Source organism: Castor canadensis, chromosome X (assembly GCF_047511655.1).
Source record: "Castor canadensis chromosome X, mCasCan1.hap1v2, whole genome shotgun sequence".
Taxonomy (NCBI): domain Eukaryota; kingdom Metazoa; phylum Chordata; class Mammalia; order Rodentia; family Castoridae; genus Castor; species Castor canadensis.
Window position 1 is genome coordinate 100,210,003 of NC_133405.1, and position 15,384 is coordinate 100,225,386.

A 15,384-nucleotide genomic window follows, 5' to 3' on the forward strand; every position below is an offset into this window, starting at 1 on the left:
AAAGAGGAACTGCTAGGACCACAAACCTTGATTGACAGGGTATTAAAAGAGAAAGACAGCTTACATACTAATGGAGGAAGGGGCCAGAGGCAGGGTGTCCTGGAAAGGATTGGGGAGGTGGCCATATTTTTAATAGTTCCATGTAAAACCAGAAGAGGGAGCGCTAGAGCCATGAAAGTAGGAAAGCCCTTCTGGGCCCACTTCTACCCCTTACCCACCTTACTTAAATATAAGCAACAAAAATGGATTGAGGTTGCACTTCGGTTAAACATATTGTAAGAAAAAAATGAGACAAACCTATGAATAGTAAAGCTACAGATAATGAAGTCATTCCAGAAAAATAGCCCTTCCCAAAGGATGAAATTTTATTCACATTCCAAAAAAAGCTGAGGCACATTAGGAGAATGATAGAAGCTATGAAAGAACTTCACGTGTCAGGGTTAGAAAATTCAGAAACTGAAGAACTGCACAACAGGGCATTGTGAGAAAGTAAATGGCAGAAGGAAACGGAGGGGAAACCTAGCAGAGTGAAAGAGATATGAAAATGTACATTTTCTTTAAAATGCCCAAATTATTTTTTTCTTTTATTATTCATATGTGCATACAAGGCTTGGTTCATTTCTCCCCCCTGCCCCCATCCCCTCCCTTACCACCCACTCCGCCCCCTCTCTCTCCCCCCCCCAATACCCAGCAGAAACTATTTTGCCCTTATTTCTAATTCTGTTGAAGAGAGAGTATAAGCAATAATAGGAAGGAACAAGGGTTTTTGCTGGTTGAGATAAGGATAGCTATACAGGGCATTGACTCACATTGATTTCCTGTGTGTGGGTGTTACCTTCTAGGTTAATTCTTTTTGATCTAACCTTTTCTCTAGTACCTGTTCCCCTTTTAAAATGCCCAAATTAAATGATAATGTCAGAGAATGTGCATTTGGGTGGTTAAATTACAAGAAAAGGTGGTGAAATGGTTACTATAAAATTTAGGTAGTGGTTCCTTTTGAGTGAAGAATGAAATTTGAGATATTGGGATGTGATATATATGGGGGAGCTTCTAGTTGGGGGAGGCGGGTAGAAAATTCTTGAACTGAGTGTTGGTAACAAGACTGACTGGCTCATAATAACTCACTAAACTAAGCATTTGTTTGGTTTGGTTTTCTTATCATATCAGTTAATAGCACTTTGGGATGCAAACAACATAAAAGCCTAATGAATACCAGCTTAAATAGATGTTTATCTTGGATCCTATTCATGGGCTGGTGCCGTGGCTCCTGTTCCAATTAGGCATCCAGGCCCTCAAATTTTCTATCATACTACCTTTGGGTTTCAGTGGCACTGCAGTTGTCCCTAGTTGGCTGCATGTGTCTGGCCCCTTTGCCCTCTTCTGCACAGAAAGAGGTGACATTCTGCAAGGGATGCTGGGAACATGAGTTCTTAGCTCCTACAGACCTTCGGGTAGAAACCACCAAAGGAGAAGGTGGCTGGGTGTGAGCGTTGAGAGAGAACATTGCCATATGTATACATCTAGAGCATTGGTTCTTAACTGGCAGTGATATTGTCCCTCCTACTCTCAGGGGAGACTTTTCGCAAGGGCTAGAGACATTTTGGATATTACAATTGAGAGAGGCAATGCCACTGACATCTGATAGGTAGAGAGGCCAGGGATACTGGCAAACATCCTAAGATGCATGGGCCAGCCCCCAGCCCAAAGAGATGATCTGCCGCAGATGTCAGTAGAGCTGAAGTTGAGAAATCCTGCTGTGGAGCAGCGACTCTCAAAGAGTGGTTAGGGGGCTCTTGGAGGCCCCCAAAACCTTTTCAGGGGATCCATCAGGTCAAAATCAACTTAATAACCACAGTAATATATTATTTGTCTTTTTTACTCCCATCTCTCATAAGTATACAGTGGAGTTTTCACAAAGCTACCTAACGTGGGAGGCTGGCAGTCTGTTGCTCAGATACAGAAACAGTGGGAGAAGCATCTCACTTCCATTAATCCAGATATTTAATGAGATTTACAAAAACGTGAAACAGTGGCTATCTTCATGTTTTCTTGTTTTAGAAAATATTATTTTTATTTAAAATGTCATATTAACACATAATGGATTGTTATTAATTTTAAATTAATAAATATTTAATTTTTCCCATTTTATTCTATACCATACATATCAGAAAACGAAGGCTCTTTGGAGGCTTCAGTAATTCTTTAGAATGTAAAGTAGTCCTGAGGCCAAAAGTTTGAGAATTGCTAACCTTAAAAACAGATGATTTTTAAATGCTTAAGAAATGTGAAAACTGAGAAGTATAATAATGGGCCTGATGTGGTGGCACAGACCAGCACTCAGGAGGATGGAAACTTCTAGGCAAGTCTGGGTTACAGTAGCAAGTTCTGGCCAGCGTGGGCTCTATAGTGAGACCCTGTCTCAAAAGAAAGTATAATAGTATAATCATGTATAGTCTGTCATTGATGAAGACTTCAATTACTATACAAGCCTTGATTACAGTCTTTGTCCCCTGACCCAGTGCCGGGTTCTCCTAGCACAGTGGTCAGCAAAAACGGGGTTTCTGCCTTCAATGAGATTCCATCCCATCAGAAAAGCCAAACCATGTTAATGGTGATTTGTTTTTCCAGTTTCTGTACTAGGTATTTTCCAAGGGTGAAGAGATAAGGGTTGAAAGGATAGTGTTTAGGTTCAGGCCCATTAGACTCAAAGATCATGTCAAACCTCATGCAGGTGGGAAGTTTGCCATTTTCCTTTCTGCCAGAGACAGACTCCCTTTGACACCATCTTTGACTCCCTTGTTGTCTCCCAATCCCCATGGTCCCACCTAGGATAGAACTTGCCTCTATAAATCTAGAATCGGTGGTTAAGGGCAGAAAAAAAGTAATTTCTGTGCTTTGGGCCCACTTTTCAGTGACTGTGCTGGCGATATTTAATGAATTGCACGCTGATGTGGATCTTTACGCACTTCTGTTTGGAGAGAGTGTCCTAAATGATGCCGTTGCCATTGTACTGTCCTCGTAAGTAGCCATGTTTGTATGGAGAAGAGAGACCTTGGTCTCCTGCATGCTTTGGGCCACATGTGGAGGCCTGTCTCAAAGTGTTAGATGTGGAATTGAGTATTTTTCTAAATGAGATTTATCAGCTTTGGTGATAAAGTTGTGCTGCCTTGTCTGCTCAGCAGCAATCAGAATGCTGACACCACAGTAACATGGTGGTTGCAGATTAAATTAAATGAATTTGCCCTGGGCAGTGGTTGGCAGAGTATAGATACCTTTGTTTGTTGATATTTTCAGTTACAATGGTCTTCACTTATCCTTGGGGGCTATGTTTCAAGATCCCCAGTGGATGCCTGAAACCACGGATAGTACCAAACCATACGTATACTATGGGCTCTTTTCCCTATACATACATATCTATGCTAAAGTTTAATTAACAAAAACTAATAATGAAATAGAACAATTACTACAATATACTATAAGAAAATTATGTGAATGCGGAGGTCTCTCTCCCTTCCTCCTACTTTTCTTCCCTTCCCTAATTCCCTCTCCCTCTGTCAAAATATCTTATTGTACCTTTTCACTTAAAGGAAGCACGTTGTGGCTTCTCTTTGGCATATCTGAAGTTCCAGCATCACTACTCTTGCTCTTTGGACCCATTATTAAGTAAAATGAGGGTTGTTTGAACACAAGCTCTGCAATCTGATAACCTGGATAGCTAGTAAGAGACTAATGGGTGAATAGCATATACAGTGTGGATATACTGGACAAAAGAATGATAACCCCATTCTGGCTGGGTAAAGCTGGATGGTCTGAGATTTCATCATGCTGTTAGGAACAGCATACAATGTAAAACTTATGAATTATTTATTTCTATAACTTTCCATTTGATATTTTCAGATTTTGGATGACCTTCGGTAATTAAAACTATGGAGAGTGAAATTGTGGAGGGGCAAACAACTGTACCATGCTGTAAAAATCAATGCAGACTTTTAACTCTCTTTTTTTAAATTGCAGGTCTATTGTTGCCTACCAGCCAGCGGGGCTGAACACTCATGCCTTTGATGCTGCTGCCTTTTTTAAGTCAGTTGGCATTTTTCTAGGTATATTTAGTGGCTCTTTTACCATGGGAGCTGTAACTGGTGTTGTGACTGCTCTAATATCCTTTTAGTAGTTTCTGTCACTGCTTGGGGGGGTATGTGTGTGTGACATTACATCTTCACAGAGAAAGTTATCAGATCTTTCTTTCAGATTAGAATTTTAAATTGATTGTTCCACTATGGTGTTGTGATTTGAGTCCACGTGGGTGAGGCACAACAGTTTGGTGAGGCATGACAGTTGGGTCCCTAGCTAAGTCTTGAGATAAAGATTGGGAGTGTAACTCTAGACACCACTTAGTTCTCACCTTTGCTTTTTTTCCCCATTTCTTATGAACCAGTTGGACCATCAATTTTTTTTATCACTTTATTATTCATATGTGCATACAATGCTTGGGTCATTTCTGCCCCCTGCCCCCACCTCCTCCCTTACCACCCACTCCGCCCCCCTCCCTCTCCCCTCCATCCCTTCAATACCCGGTAGAAACTATTTTGCCCTTATCTCTAATTTTGTTGAAGAGAGAGTATAAGCAATAATAGGAAGGAACAGGGTTTTTGAGAGTTGAGATAAGGATAGCTATACAGGGATTTGACTCACATTAATTTCCTGTGCGTGTGTGTTACCTTCTAGGTTAATTCTTTTTGATCTAACCTTTTCTCTAGTTCCTGGTCCCCTTCTCCTATTGGCCTCAGTTGCTTTTAAGGTATCTGCTTTAGTTTCTCTGCGCTGAGGGCAACAAATGCTAGCTAATTTTTTAGGTGTCTTACCTATCTTCATAACTCCCTTGTGTGCACTCGCTTTTATCATGTGCTCAAAGTCCAATCCCATTGTTGTGTTTGCCCTTGATCTAATGTCCACATATGAGGGAGAACATACGGTTTTTGGTCTTCTGGGCCAGGCTAACCTCACTCAGCATGATGTGCTCCAATTCCATCCATTTACCAGCAAATGATAACATTTCGTTCTTCTTCATGGCTGCATAAAATTCCACTGTGTATAGATACCACATTTTCTTAATCCATTCATCAGTGGTGGGGCATCTTGGCTGTTTCCATAACTTGGCTATTGTGAATAGTGCCGCAATAAACATGGGTGTGCAGGTGCCTCTGGAGTAACCTGAGTCACAGTCTTTTGGGTATATCCCCAAGAGTGGTATTGCTGGATCAAATGGTAGATCAATGTTTAGCCTTTCAAGTAGCCTCCAGATTTTTTTCCAGAGTGGTTGTACTAGTTTACACTCCCACCAACAGTGTAAGAGGGTTCCTTTTTCCCCGCATCCTCGCCAACACCTGTTGTTGGTGGTGTTGCTGATGATAGCTATTCTAACAGGGGTGAGGTGGAACCTTAGTGTGGTTTTAATTTGCATTTCCTTTATTGCTAGAGATAGTAAGCATTTTTTCATGTGTTTTTTGGCCATTTGAATTTCTTCTTTTGAGAAAGTTCTGTTTAGTTCACTTGCCCATTTCTTTATTGGTTCATTAGTTTTGGGAGAATTTAGTTTTTTAAGTTCCCTATATATCTTGGTTATTAGTCCTTTGTCTGATGTGTAGCTGGCAAATATTTTCTCTCACTCTGTGGGTGTTCTCTTCAGTTTAGAGACCATTTCTTTTGATGAACAGAAGCTTTTTAGTTTTATGAGGTCCCATTTATCTATGCTATCTCTTAGTTGCTGTGCTGCTGGGGTTCTGTTGAGAAAGTTCTTACTTATACCTACTAACTCCAGAGTATTTCCTACTCTTTCCTGTATCAACTTTAGAGTTTGGGGTCTGATATTAAGATCCTTGATCCATTTTGAGTTAATCTTGGTATAGGGTGATATACATGGATCTAGTTTCAGTTTTTTGCAGACTGCTAACCAGTTTTCCCAGCAGTTTTTGTTGAAGAGGCTGCTATTTCTCCATCGTATATTTTTAGCTCCTTTATCAAAGATAAGTTGCTCATAGTTGTGTGGCTTCATATCTGGATCCTCTATTCTGTTCCACTGGTCTTCATGTCTGTTTTTGTGCCAGTACCATGCTGTTTTTATTGTTATTGCTTTGTAATATAGTTTGAAGTCAGGTATTGTGATACCTCCTGCATTGTTCTTTTGACTGAGTATTGCCTTGGCTATTCGTGGCCTCTTGTGTTTCCATATAAATTTCACAGTAGATTTTTCAATCTCTTTAATGAATGTCATTGGAATTTTGATGGGAATTGCATTAAACATGTAGATTACTTTTGGGAGTATAGACATTTTTACTATGTTGATTCTACCAATCCATGAGCATGGGAGATCTCTCCACTTTCTATAGTCTTCCTCAATCTCTTTCTTCAGAAGTGTATAGTTTTCCTTGTAGAGGTCTTTCACATCTTTTGTTAGGTTTACACCTAGGTATTTGATTTTTTTTGAGGCTATTGTAAATGGAATTGTTTTCATACATTCTTTTTCCGTTTGCTCATTGTTAGTGTATAGAAATGCTAATGATTTTTCTATGTTGATTTTATATCCTGCTACCTTGCTATAGCTATTGATGATGTCTAGAAGCTTCTGAGTAGAGTTTTTTGGGTCTTTAAGGTATAGGATCATGTCGTCTGCAAATAGGGATATTTTCACAGTTTCTTTACCTATTTGTATTCCTTTTATTCCTTCTTCTTGCCTAATTGCTCTGGCTAGGAATTCCAGTACTATGTTGAATAGGAGTGGAGATAGTGGGCATCCTTGTCTGGTTCCTGATTTTAGAGGGAATGGTTTCAGTTTTTCTCTGTTAAGTATAATGCTGGCTGTAGGTTTGTCATATATAGCTTTTATAATGTTGAGGTACTTTCCTTCTATTCCTAGTTTTCTTAGAGCTTTTATCATGAAATGGTGTTGGATCTTATCAAAGGCTTTTTCTGCATCTATTGAGATGATCAAGTGATTTTGGTCTTTCCTTCATTTAATGTGGTTTATTACGTTTATTGATTTTTGTATGTTGAACCACCCCTGCATTCCTGGGATGAAGCCTACTTGGTCGTGTGAATAATCTGTTTGATGTGTTGTTGAATTTGGTTTCCCATTATTTTGTTGAGGATTTTTGCATCAGTGTTCATTAAGGAGATTGACCTATAGTTCTCCTTTTTGGAGGTGTCTTTGCCTGGTTTTGGGATAACTGTAATACTGGCTTCATAAAATGTGTTTGGCAGTTTTCCTTCCCTTTCTATTTCATGGAAAAGTTTAAGGAGGATTGGTATCAGTTCTTCTTTAAAGGTCTGATAGAATTCAGCAGAGAATCCATCAGGTCCTGGACTTTTCTTTTTGGAGAGACTCTTGATTGCTGCTTCATTTTCATTTTGTGTTATAGATCTATTCAGGTGATTAATTTCCTCTTGGTTCAGTTTTGTATGATCATATGTATCTAGAAATCTGTCCATTTCTTTAAGATTTTCGAATTTATTTGAATATCGGTTCTCGAAGTAGTCTCTGATGATTTCCTGGACTTCCATGGTGTTTGTTGTTATCTCCCCTTTTGCATTCCTGATTCTACTAATTTGGGTTTTTTTCTCTCCTCATTTTAGTCAGGTTTGCCAGGGGTCTATCGATCTTGTTTATTTTTTCAAAGAACCAACTTTTTGTTTCATTAATTCTTCGTATGGTTTTTTTGGTTTCTATTTCATTGATTTCAGCTCTTATTTTTATTATTTCTCTCCTTGTATATGTTTTGGAATTTACTTGTTCTTGTTTTTCTAGGAGTTTGAGATGTATCATTAGGTCATTGATTTGGGATCTTTCAGTCTTTTTAATATATGCACTCTTGGCTCTAAACTTTACTCTCAGGACTGCCTTAGCTGTGTCCCATAGGTTCCAGTAGGTTGTGTTTACATTTTCATTGACTTCCAGGAACTTTTTAATTTCCTCTTTTATTTCATCAATGATCCGTTGTTCATTAAGTAATGAGTTATTTAGTTTCTAGCTGTTTGCATGTTTTTTGTTTTTACTTTTGTTGTTGAGTTCTAGTTTTACTGCATTGTAATCAGATAGTATGCACGGTATAATTTCTGTTTTCTTATATTTTCTGAGGCTGTCTTTGTGCCCTAGGATATGATCTATTTTGGAGAAGGTTCCATGGGCTGCTGAGAAGAATGTATATTGTGTAGAAGTTGGATGAAGTGTTCTGTAGACATCAAGTAGGTCCATTTGATCTATCGTATAGTTTAGATCTAGGATTTCTTTATTGATTTTTTGTTTGGATGACTTATCTATTGATGATAATGGGGTGTTAAAGTCTCCCACAACCACTGTGTTGGAGTTAATATATGCTTTTAGGTCTTTCAGGATATGTTTGATGAAATTGGTTGTGTTGACATTGGGTGCGTACAGGTTGATAATTATTATTTCCTCTTGGTCTATTTCCTCTTTTATTAGTATGGAATGTCCTTCTTTATCTCGTTTGATCAATGTAGGTTTGAAGTCTACTTTGTCAGAGATAAGTATTGCTACTCCTGCCTGTTTTGGGGGGCCATTGGCTAGGTAAATCTTCTTCCAGACTTTCATCCTAAGCCTATGCTTATTTCTGTCGGTGAGATGGGTCTCCTGTAAGCAACAAATTGTTGGATCTTCCCTTTTAATCCATTTCGTCAAGCGGTGCCTTTTGATGAGTGAATTAAGTCCATTAACATTAAGCGTTAGTACTGATAGGTATGTGGTGATTCCTGTCATTTAGTTGTCTTAGTTGTTTGAAGGTTTGATTGTGTGTACCTAAGTTGAGGTTACTCTCTATTTTCTTGCTTTTTCTTTTCCTATAGTTTGGTGCTGCCTGTCTTTTCATGGTTAAGTTGGGTTTCACTTTCTGTGTGCAAAATCCCATGAAGAATGTTTTGTAGTTGTGGCTTTGTGGTCATATATTGTTTTAGTTTCTGCTTATCATGGAAGACTTTTATTGCTCCATCTATTTTGAATGATAGTTTTGCTGGGTAGAGTATCCTGGGGTTGAAGTTATTTTCATTCAGTGCCCAGAAGATCTCACCCCACACTCTTCTTGCTTTTAATGTTTCTGTTGAGAAGTCTGCTGTGATTTTGATGGGTTTACCTTTGTATATGGTTTGTTTTTTCTGTCTTACAGTCTTCAATATTCTTTCCCTAGTTTCTGAACTTGTTTTAATTATGATATGTCATGGGTTAGTTCTATTTTGATCTCATCTGTTTGGTGTCCTGGAGGCCTTATGCTTCTGTATGGGAATACCTTTCTCTAGATTTGGGAAATTTTCTGTTATTATTTTGTTGAATATATTACGCATTCCCTTTGCTTGCACCTCTTCTCCTTCTTCGATGCCCATGATTGTCAAGTTTGGTTTTTTGATGGAGTTGGTGAGTTCTTGTGTTTTCTTTTCACAGGTCTCGAGTTGTTTAATTCATAGTTCTTTGGTGTTTCCTTTAATTAGCATTTCATCTTCAAGTTCTGAGATTCTGTCTTCTGTTTGTTCTATTCTTCTGGATTGGCCTTGCATTTTGTTTTGCAGTTCTGTTTCGTTCTTTTTTCTGAGGTTTTCCATATCCTGGGTTGTTTCCTCTTTAATGTTGTCTATTTTTGTCCTGAGTTCATTTATCTGTTTATTAATCGTGTTCTCTGTTTCACGTTGGTGTTTATACAGTGCTTCTATGGTTTCCTTTATTTCTTCTTTTGCTTTTTGAAATTCTCTATTTTTGTTGTCTTGGAATTTCTTGAGTGTCTCCTGTACGTTTTGGTTGACCCTATCCAGTATCATCTGTATAAAATTCTCATTGAGTACCTGTAGTATGTTCTTTTAAATTATTCATGTGGGCTTCATTGGGTTTTTTGGCATAGTTTATCTTCATTTTGCTAGAGTCTGGATCTGAGTATCTGTTTTCTTCATTTCCCTCTGGTTCCTATACTAATTTTTTTCTGTGAGGAAACTGGTTTCCCTGTTTTTTCTGTCTTCCCATCATTTCCCTTGGTGTTGTTATTGTCCCTGTACTGTGTGCAATTAAGTACTTTCTGTCTTATAATAATAGCACTAGTGATATTTAGAATGGAAGGGTGAGAGGGGTTGGTAAGCAAAGAAGTTAAAGGAAAAGGGAAAAACAAATAATCAAGTAGAAAGAAAAGAAACAAAACAAAGAAACAAACAAAAGAAGTTTCAAAGATATAAACAGGGAGAGACAGTGTACTAATCAACCGTAAGCTGAAAAGGCATTAGAGCGACAGAGAGAGGATTGAAAATAAAAAATAAAAAGAATAAAGGTAAGAATAAAAATAAAAAGTAAATGAAAGAAAAAATACATATATAAAAATAAAATAAACAAAATGAAAACTAGGAAATAAAAAAAATACCTTCAAGTTCAAATGCAATGAAGTTTCAGTCTTAATAATTTTGGTGTCCGTCTCATCCTCCAATCCTGGAGATGGTGCCTCAGATGTTGTTCTGTAGTTGTCTCATCAAAGGGGATGCATAAAGTAGAACTAAACTTGTCCACGTCTTCCCAAGCCGTCTGGGCACGGGCGACTGGCCGCCCGGGGGCCCTCCTGGTTTCTCCGTTTAACGTGAAGTGGAGATTCTGTGCACCGGCTGGAGGTGTGGAGGGGTCAAAGTTTTGCCTGCAAGGTGTGTCTCCATCGTTTCTCCAAGATTTCACTATAGGAAGCACGCTTTCTGCTTCCTCCCTCTAGCCGCCATCTTGGAATCGGACCATCAGTTTTAGGGAGGGTGAAAAGAGCTAAGGAACCTAGAAGAGGCTGGGAAGGGCTTTAGTCCCAGCTTGCTGCTTGTCTGCTTTTCAGGGCCATATGGGGTGTTCACATGGTCATAATTAGCCAGGGTCATCAGTGGGAATTACCGCAGAGTGCCCTTCCACAAGCAAAGGATGGCTTTAAATTTTAAAGCAAAATGTGGAAAAGGCAGGCAACCCCTGCACATGTGCACTCCATCCCTTACCATATCCTCTTAGATGGGCATTGCTAATGTGTTGTGAGTCATTTCATTTCAACATGCAATCAGTATAGATAATGGGGTTGAACTCAGGGCCTCATGCTTGCTAGTCAAGTGGGTACCACTTGAGTAATAATACCCCTGGCCCCCATTGCTTTTTTAGTTAATTTTCAGTAGGGTTTCCCTATTGCCAACGACTGGCCTTGGATCTCAGTCCTTCTACCTATGCCTCCCGTGTAGCTGGGATTACATATGTGAACCACCATGCCTGGGGTTTCATTAACTTTTTGTTCAGGTTGGCCTCAAACTATAATCCTCCCAATAACTGCCTCTTGTGAAAAAAAATTATTAGTGAGGTTTTTCATGTTTAATTTTTGTTCTGAGTTTTTAAAATATGTTGTATGTTTTGTTCTGAACATCTCAATTCTGACTAGCTACATTTTAAGTATTCAGTAGCCATATGTGACTAGTGGCTACTGTGTCAAACAGTGTAGATTTTAATGGCTTTGTTCACCAAGGCTCTCTTGGCACATTGCAACTTGTATTGCTCAGTGAACCCATTTATGAGACAGTTCTTTGCTAGCCCTGTGATGAATGGTAGTGTTCCCAAAATGAGACAGCAACACCTGATAGCTACTTTGGGAGTTGCATATTTCTTTCTGTGCCATGCTATTTAGACACCTGATATGAACTCAGGCCTTAGAGTCTCAAGGGCCTGTCTTCCCAGGCCTACCTGAGGCCCTTCCAGCTCTGTCAGAACTAACCTATTAATCAAGCCCGAGGCCAGGTATTTTTCTCATACAGTTATAATAAATAATTACATACTACACAAGTCACCCATTTAAAGTGTACAATTCAATGGCTTTTGGTAGATTACATTATTAATTTTTTAATTGTGGAAAAATATATATAACAAATTTGCCTTTGGACCATTTTAAGTGCATAGTCTAGAGGCAATGAGTGATTCCTAGAACTTTTTCCTCATCTCCAACAGAAGCTTCATTCCCATTCAACCACAACTCTCCATCCTCCATTTTCCTATAGCCCTGGTAACCTCTGTTTTATTGAAAAGTTTAACTTGTTAAAATATCGTGCTGGGGATCAAACCCAGGGCCACACACACTTAAGCAAGAGCTCTACCACTGAGCTACACCCTCGGTCCCTGGAACTTTAAATTTTTAACACTTAAAAAATATGCCTGGGTTAAGGGTATAGCATAGTGGTTGAGCACTTGTCTAGCATGTGTGAAGCCCTGTGTCCCATCATCAGCCCCACAACAAAGGGGGGCAGCCTTAGGGCCCACAAAGAAGAGATGAAGGAAAAGGCTGGCCCTTAGGGAAGCATCTTGGTGCCGGTGATCCCCATGTCTGTAGCTGTGGTCCTTGACAGGGTGCAACGTGACCAAGTTCACCAAGCTGCACTGCTTCCCCCTGCTGGAGACAGCGCTCTTCTTTCTCATGTCCTGGAGCACATTTCTCTTGGCTGAAGCCTGTGGCTTTACAGGTGGGTTCTGTCTCTTCTCACTGCAGTGGGGACTGTGGGAGCCTTAGGGGCAAAAATTCTTAAGTAGCAGCTACATGGAGTTGATCATCTGTTCAACAAGTGTCCATGTAGAGGATTGCTGAGCCGGGCTAGTGTTCTGACTTAATGAAACCTTGTTTCCAAAACCTTCCTATTTATTAAGGGTAAAATTGATTATTCCAAACTGAGGTAATTTTTTTGCATACTCATTCTAATATAAGGTAGATGTTTAGCCACAAAGGTTATTGAATATATTCAAACCTTATTTGTACCCTCCCCTAGATTTGCACGTTATTTTATGAATGGTAGCAATAACCAGCAAATATGTATCCTTTAAAGGCAATTTTATATCTACTCTAATGAGGGAGAGCATAGTTTTTCATTGTTTTGTCTCTGGGCTAATTAATCATTGTTTTTAATATATACTTTTATGGCACCAGTTTCATACACAGATTGAGTGTCCTTTATCTGAAATGCTTGGGAGAGGCATTTTTGATTTCAGATTTTTTTTTATCCAAAGCATTTCAGATTTCAGATTTTTTTTTCAATTTTGGAATATTTTCATATACACAATGAGATTATCATAGGGAGGGCACTCAAGTCTACATCTGAAATTAATTTATGTTTCACGATATACTTTGTATAGACCTTGAAGGTAATTTTATGTAATATTTTTAATAATTTTATGCAAGAAACAAAGGTTATGTATTACAGCTAAAAAGTCTGGGAGGGTCTTTACTTTCCCAGAGACACTTATGTTATGTACCTGTGTCTTGAATGTGACACATCACATGAGGTCGAGTGCAATTTTCCACTTGTGGTATCATGTTAATGCTCAAAAAGTTTTGGATTTTGGAGTTAAGATTTAAGATTTTTAGATTGGGGTGCTCAACCTGTAATTGGTAGTTTGGTTAATTGTGACCTCACATTCTCTCATTTAAAAAAAAAACCACTGATTTTTATATATAATGTAGTTAGGAAATGCTTTTACCATCTTTTCAAAATGATGCATCATATGCTGCAACAAAATGCCCTACTTCCTTAAAACTTGACAGTCCCCTTAAGTGTGTAGTCCCAAGTGTCCACTCACTGCCTTGTGCAACAGAGTAGTTATCTTAACTGGAAATGTAGGTCGTCAGGGATTGGATAAGTCTATGTTGTCTGAAATACCAAAACTACAAAAATATAAAGCATTGGTGTGAAATTAAATCCATTTATTCTAAAAACAGAGAAAAACATGACCAAGTATATGGTGGTTCCCTCCCAGTCTCTTAAAGGGAAAGAGTGCTATAGGCCAAGTACAGATGACAAATTGCTCAGGAGTTTAGAGCAGGAGAGAGAATGCCCTTGGCATTGGAGCAAGGAAGAAATTTGGGAGACCTGGTCTTGAAGAAATAAAGGTGGGCTTGGGAAGGGAAAAGGTTGATATGAGTGGTGAGGGGCAATTAGGAGCTTTCAGTAGCAGGAAGCTATTAAATATTCAGGATTAGATATGCTAGGCTACCTTCACTTCTTGTTTTAGTAGGCTTTTTTCCTGACTCTTTTTCCATTTATTTTTTTTAATCTCTTGATAGGTGTTGTAGCTGTTCTTTTCTGTGGAATCACACAAGCTCATTATACCTACAATAATCTGTCAGTGGAATCAAGAAGTCGAACCAAGCAGGTGAGAGAGGGCCTTGGTACTGATGTGTTGCTTGGTAATACAAGGTATGGGGACTTGGGCTTACAGCTTCCTTTTCCCTTCTCCATGCAGCTCTTTGAGGTGTTACACTTCCTGGCAGAGAACTTCATCTTCTCCTACATGGGCCTGGCACTGTTTACCTTCCAGAAGCATGTTTTCAGCCCCATTTTCATCATTGGCGCTTTTGTATCCTTTTCTTGTTCCACCACTTTGCACACAGAGAGGCAACGACTACTACTAATACTACTACAAATAATACTTCTAATAATTATTATTTTTATTATTTCTGTTTTGGATAGGTGTCTAAGTCAGTACTAGTACTAGTTTATGATATTTTTACAGTGAGAAAAAGAAGGCTTATGTGGTGCTTCTTCACAAAGTGAAATATGTTTGATTGTAAGGAATGGAACTTATTCTCAGGCCATCCTGCATTTTTTTGTGTTAAGCTGGTGCTTGCAGCTGATTGATTTATAGAGTTTCCTCCTGGGTAGATTTGAAAGTCAGCAACCATGGCATCCCTTGGAATTGCTTTTGACATTTCATTGCCATGTGAATTCTAATCCAGGAGGTTTCTTGATTTGGGCAACTGGAAGGTTCCATTCCTCTTGCTCCCAACTGTATACCCAACATGTCAGCTGTGGCTCATGCTGCCCTGGGGTGTCTGCAGGCATCAACTGTACTTTCACCTGACCTGCCCTGCTGCATGGTGGGAAAGACTCCTTTGTTTTTCCAAAAAAGAAAGAGAAAAAAGGAAGGAGGGAGGAAAAGAAAAGAAAAAATGGAAAAATACTTTGTAGGTAGATAGAAAGGAAGGGAGGGAGGGGAAGAGGAAGGAGGGAAGGAAGGAAGAAAAGGAAGGAAGGAAGAAGAAAAGAAAAAGAAAAAATACTTCTGACTTGGTCCCATTGTAAATGCAGTTTTTGGAAGGGAGACATAGTTTTGGGGGTCAGGTTTTGACAAGTGAGGAGGGATGTGAATGCCTAGCAATGGATCAATAGCTGAAGGGTTCTGGTCACTTGTCCTCAGATAATGTTGTTTTCACTGAAGTGAACTTTTCTGGGGCTTGATTTCAAGATCCTGAGCAGAAGTTCCCTGTTGCTGGACATTTGCTTCCACCTTTTCTGAAACGTCATGGGAATCCTTAACTCTTGGGTATGTTGGTCCAAAGGGAGTGTTTTGCCCTT

General features: G+C 39.1%; 1 protein-coding gene across 1 annotated transcript in view; it reads left to right on the forward strand.

The window, feature by feature from the left end:
- Positions 1 to 15,384, forward strand: part of Slc9a7 (solute carrier family 9 member A7) — a 136,293-nt gene that overhangs the window by 84,541 nt on the left and 36,368 nt on the right. The window contains exons 6-10 of the mRNA XM_074062905.1: positions 2,913 to 3,018; positions 4,015 to 4,144; positions 12,372 to 12,501; positions 14,094 to 14,182; positions 14,273 to 14,386. Coding sequence (XP_073919006.1) covers positions 2,913 to 3,018; positions 4,015 to 4,144; positions 12,372 to 12,501; positions 14,094 to 14,182; positions 14,273 to 14,386 — 569 coding nt within the window. The remainder of the gene's footprint in view (positions 1 to 2,912; positions 3,019 to 4,014; positions 4,145 to 12,371; positions 12,502 to 14,093; positions 14,183 to 14,272; positions 14,387 to 15,384) is intronic.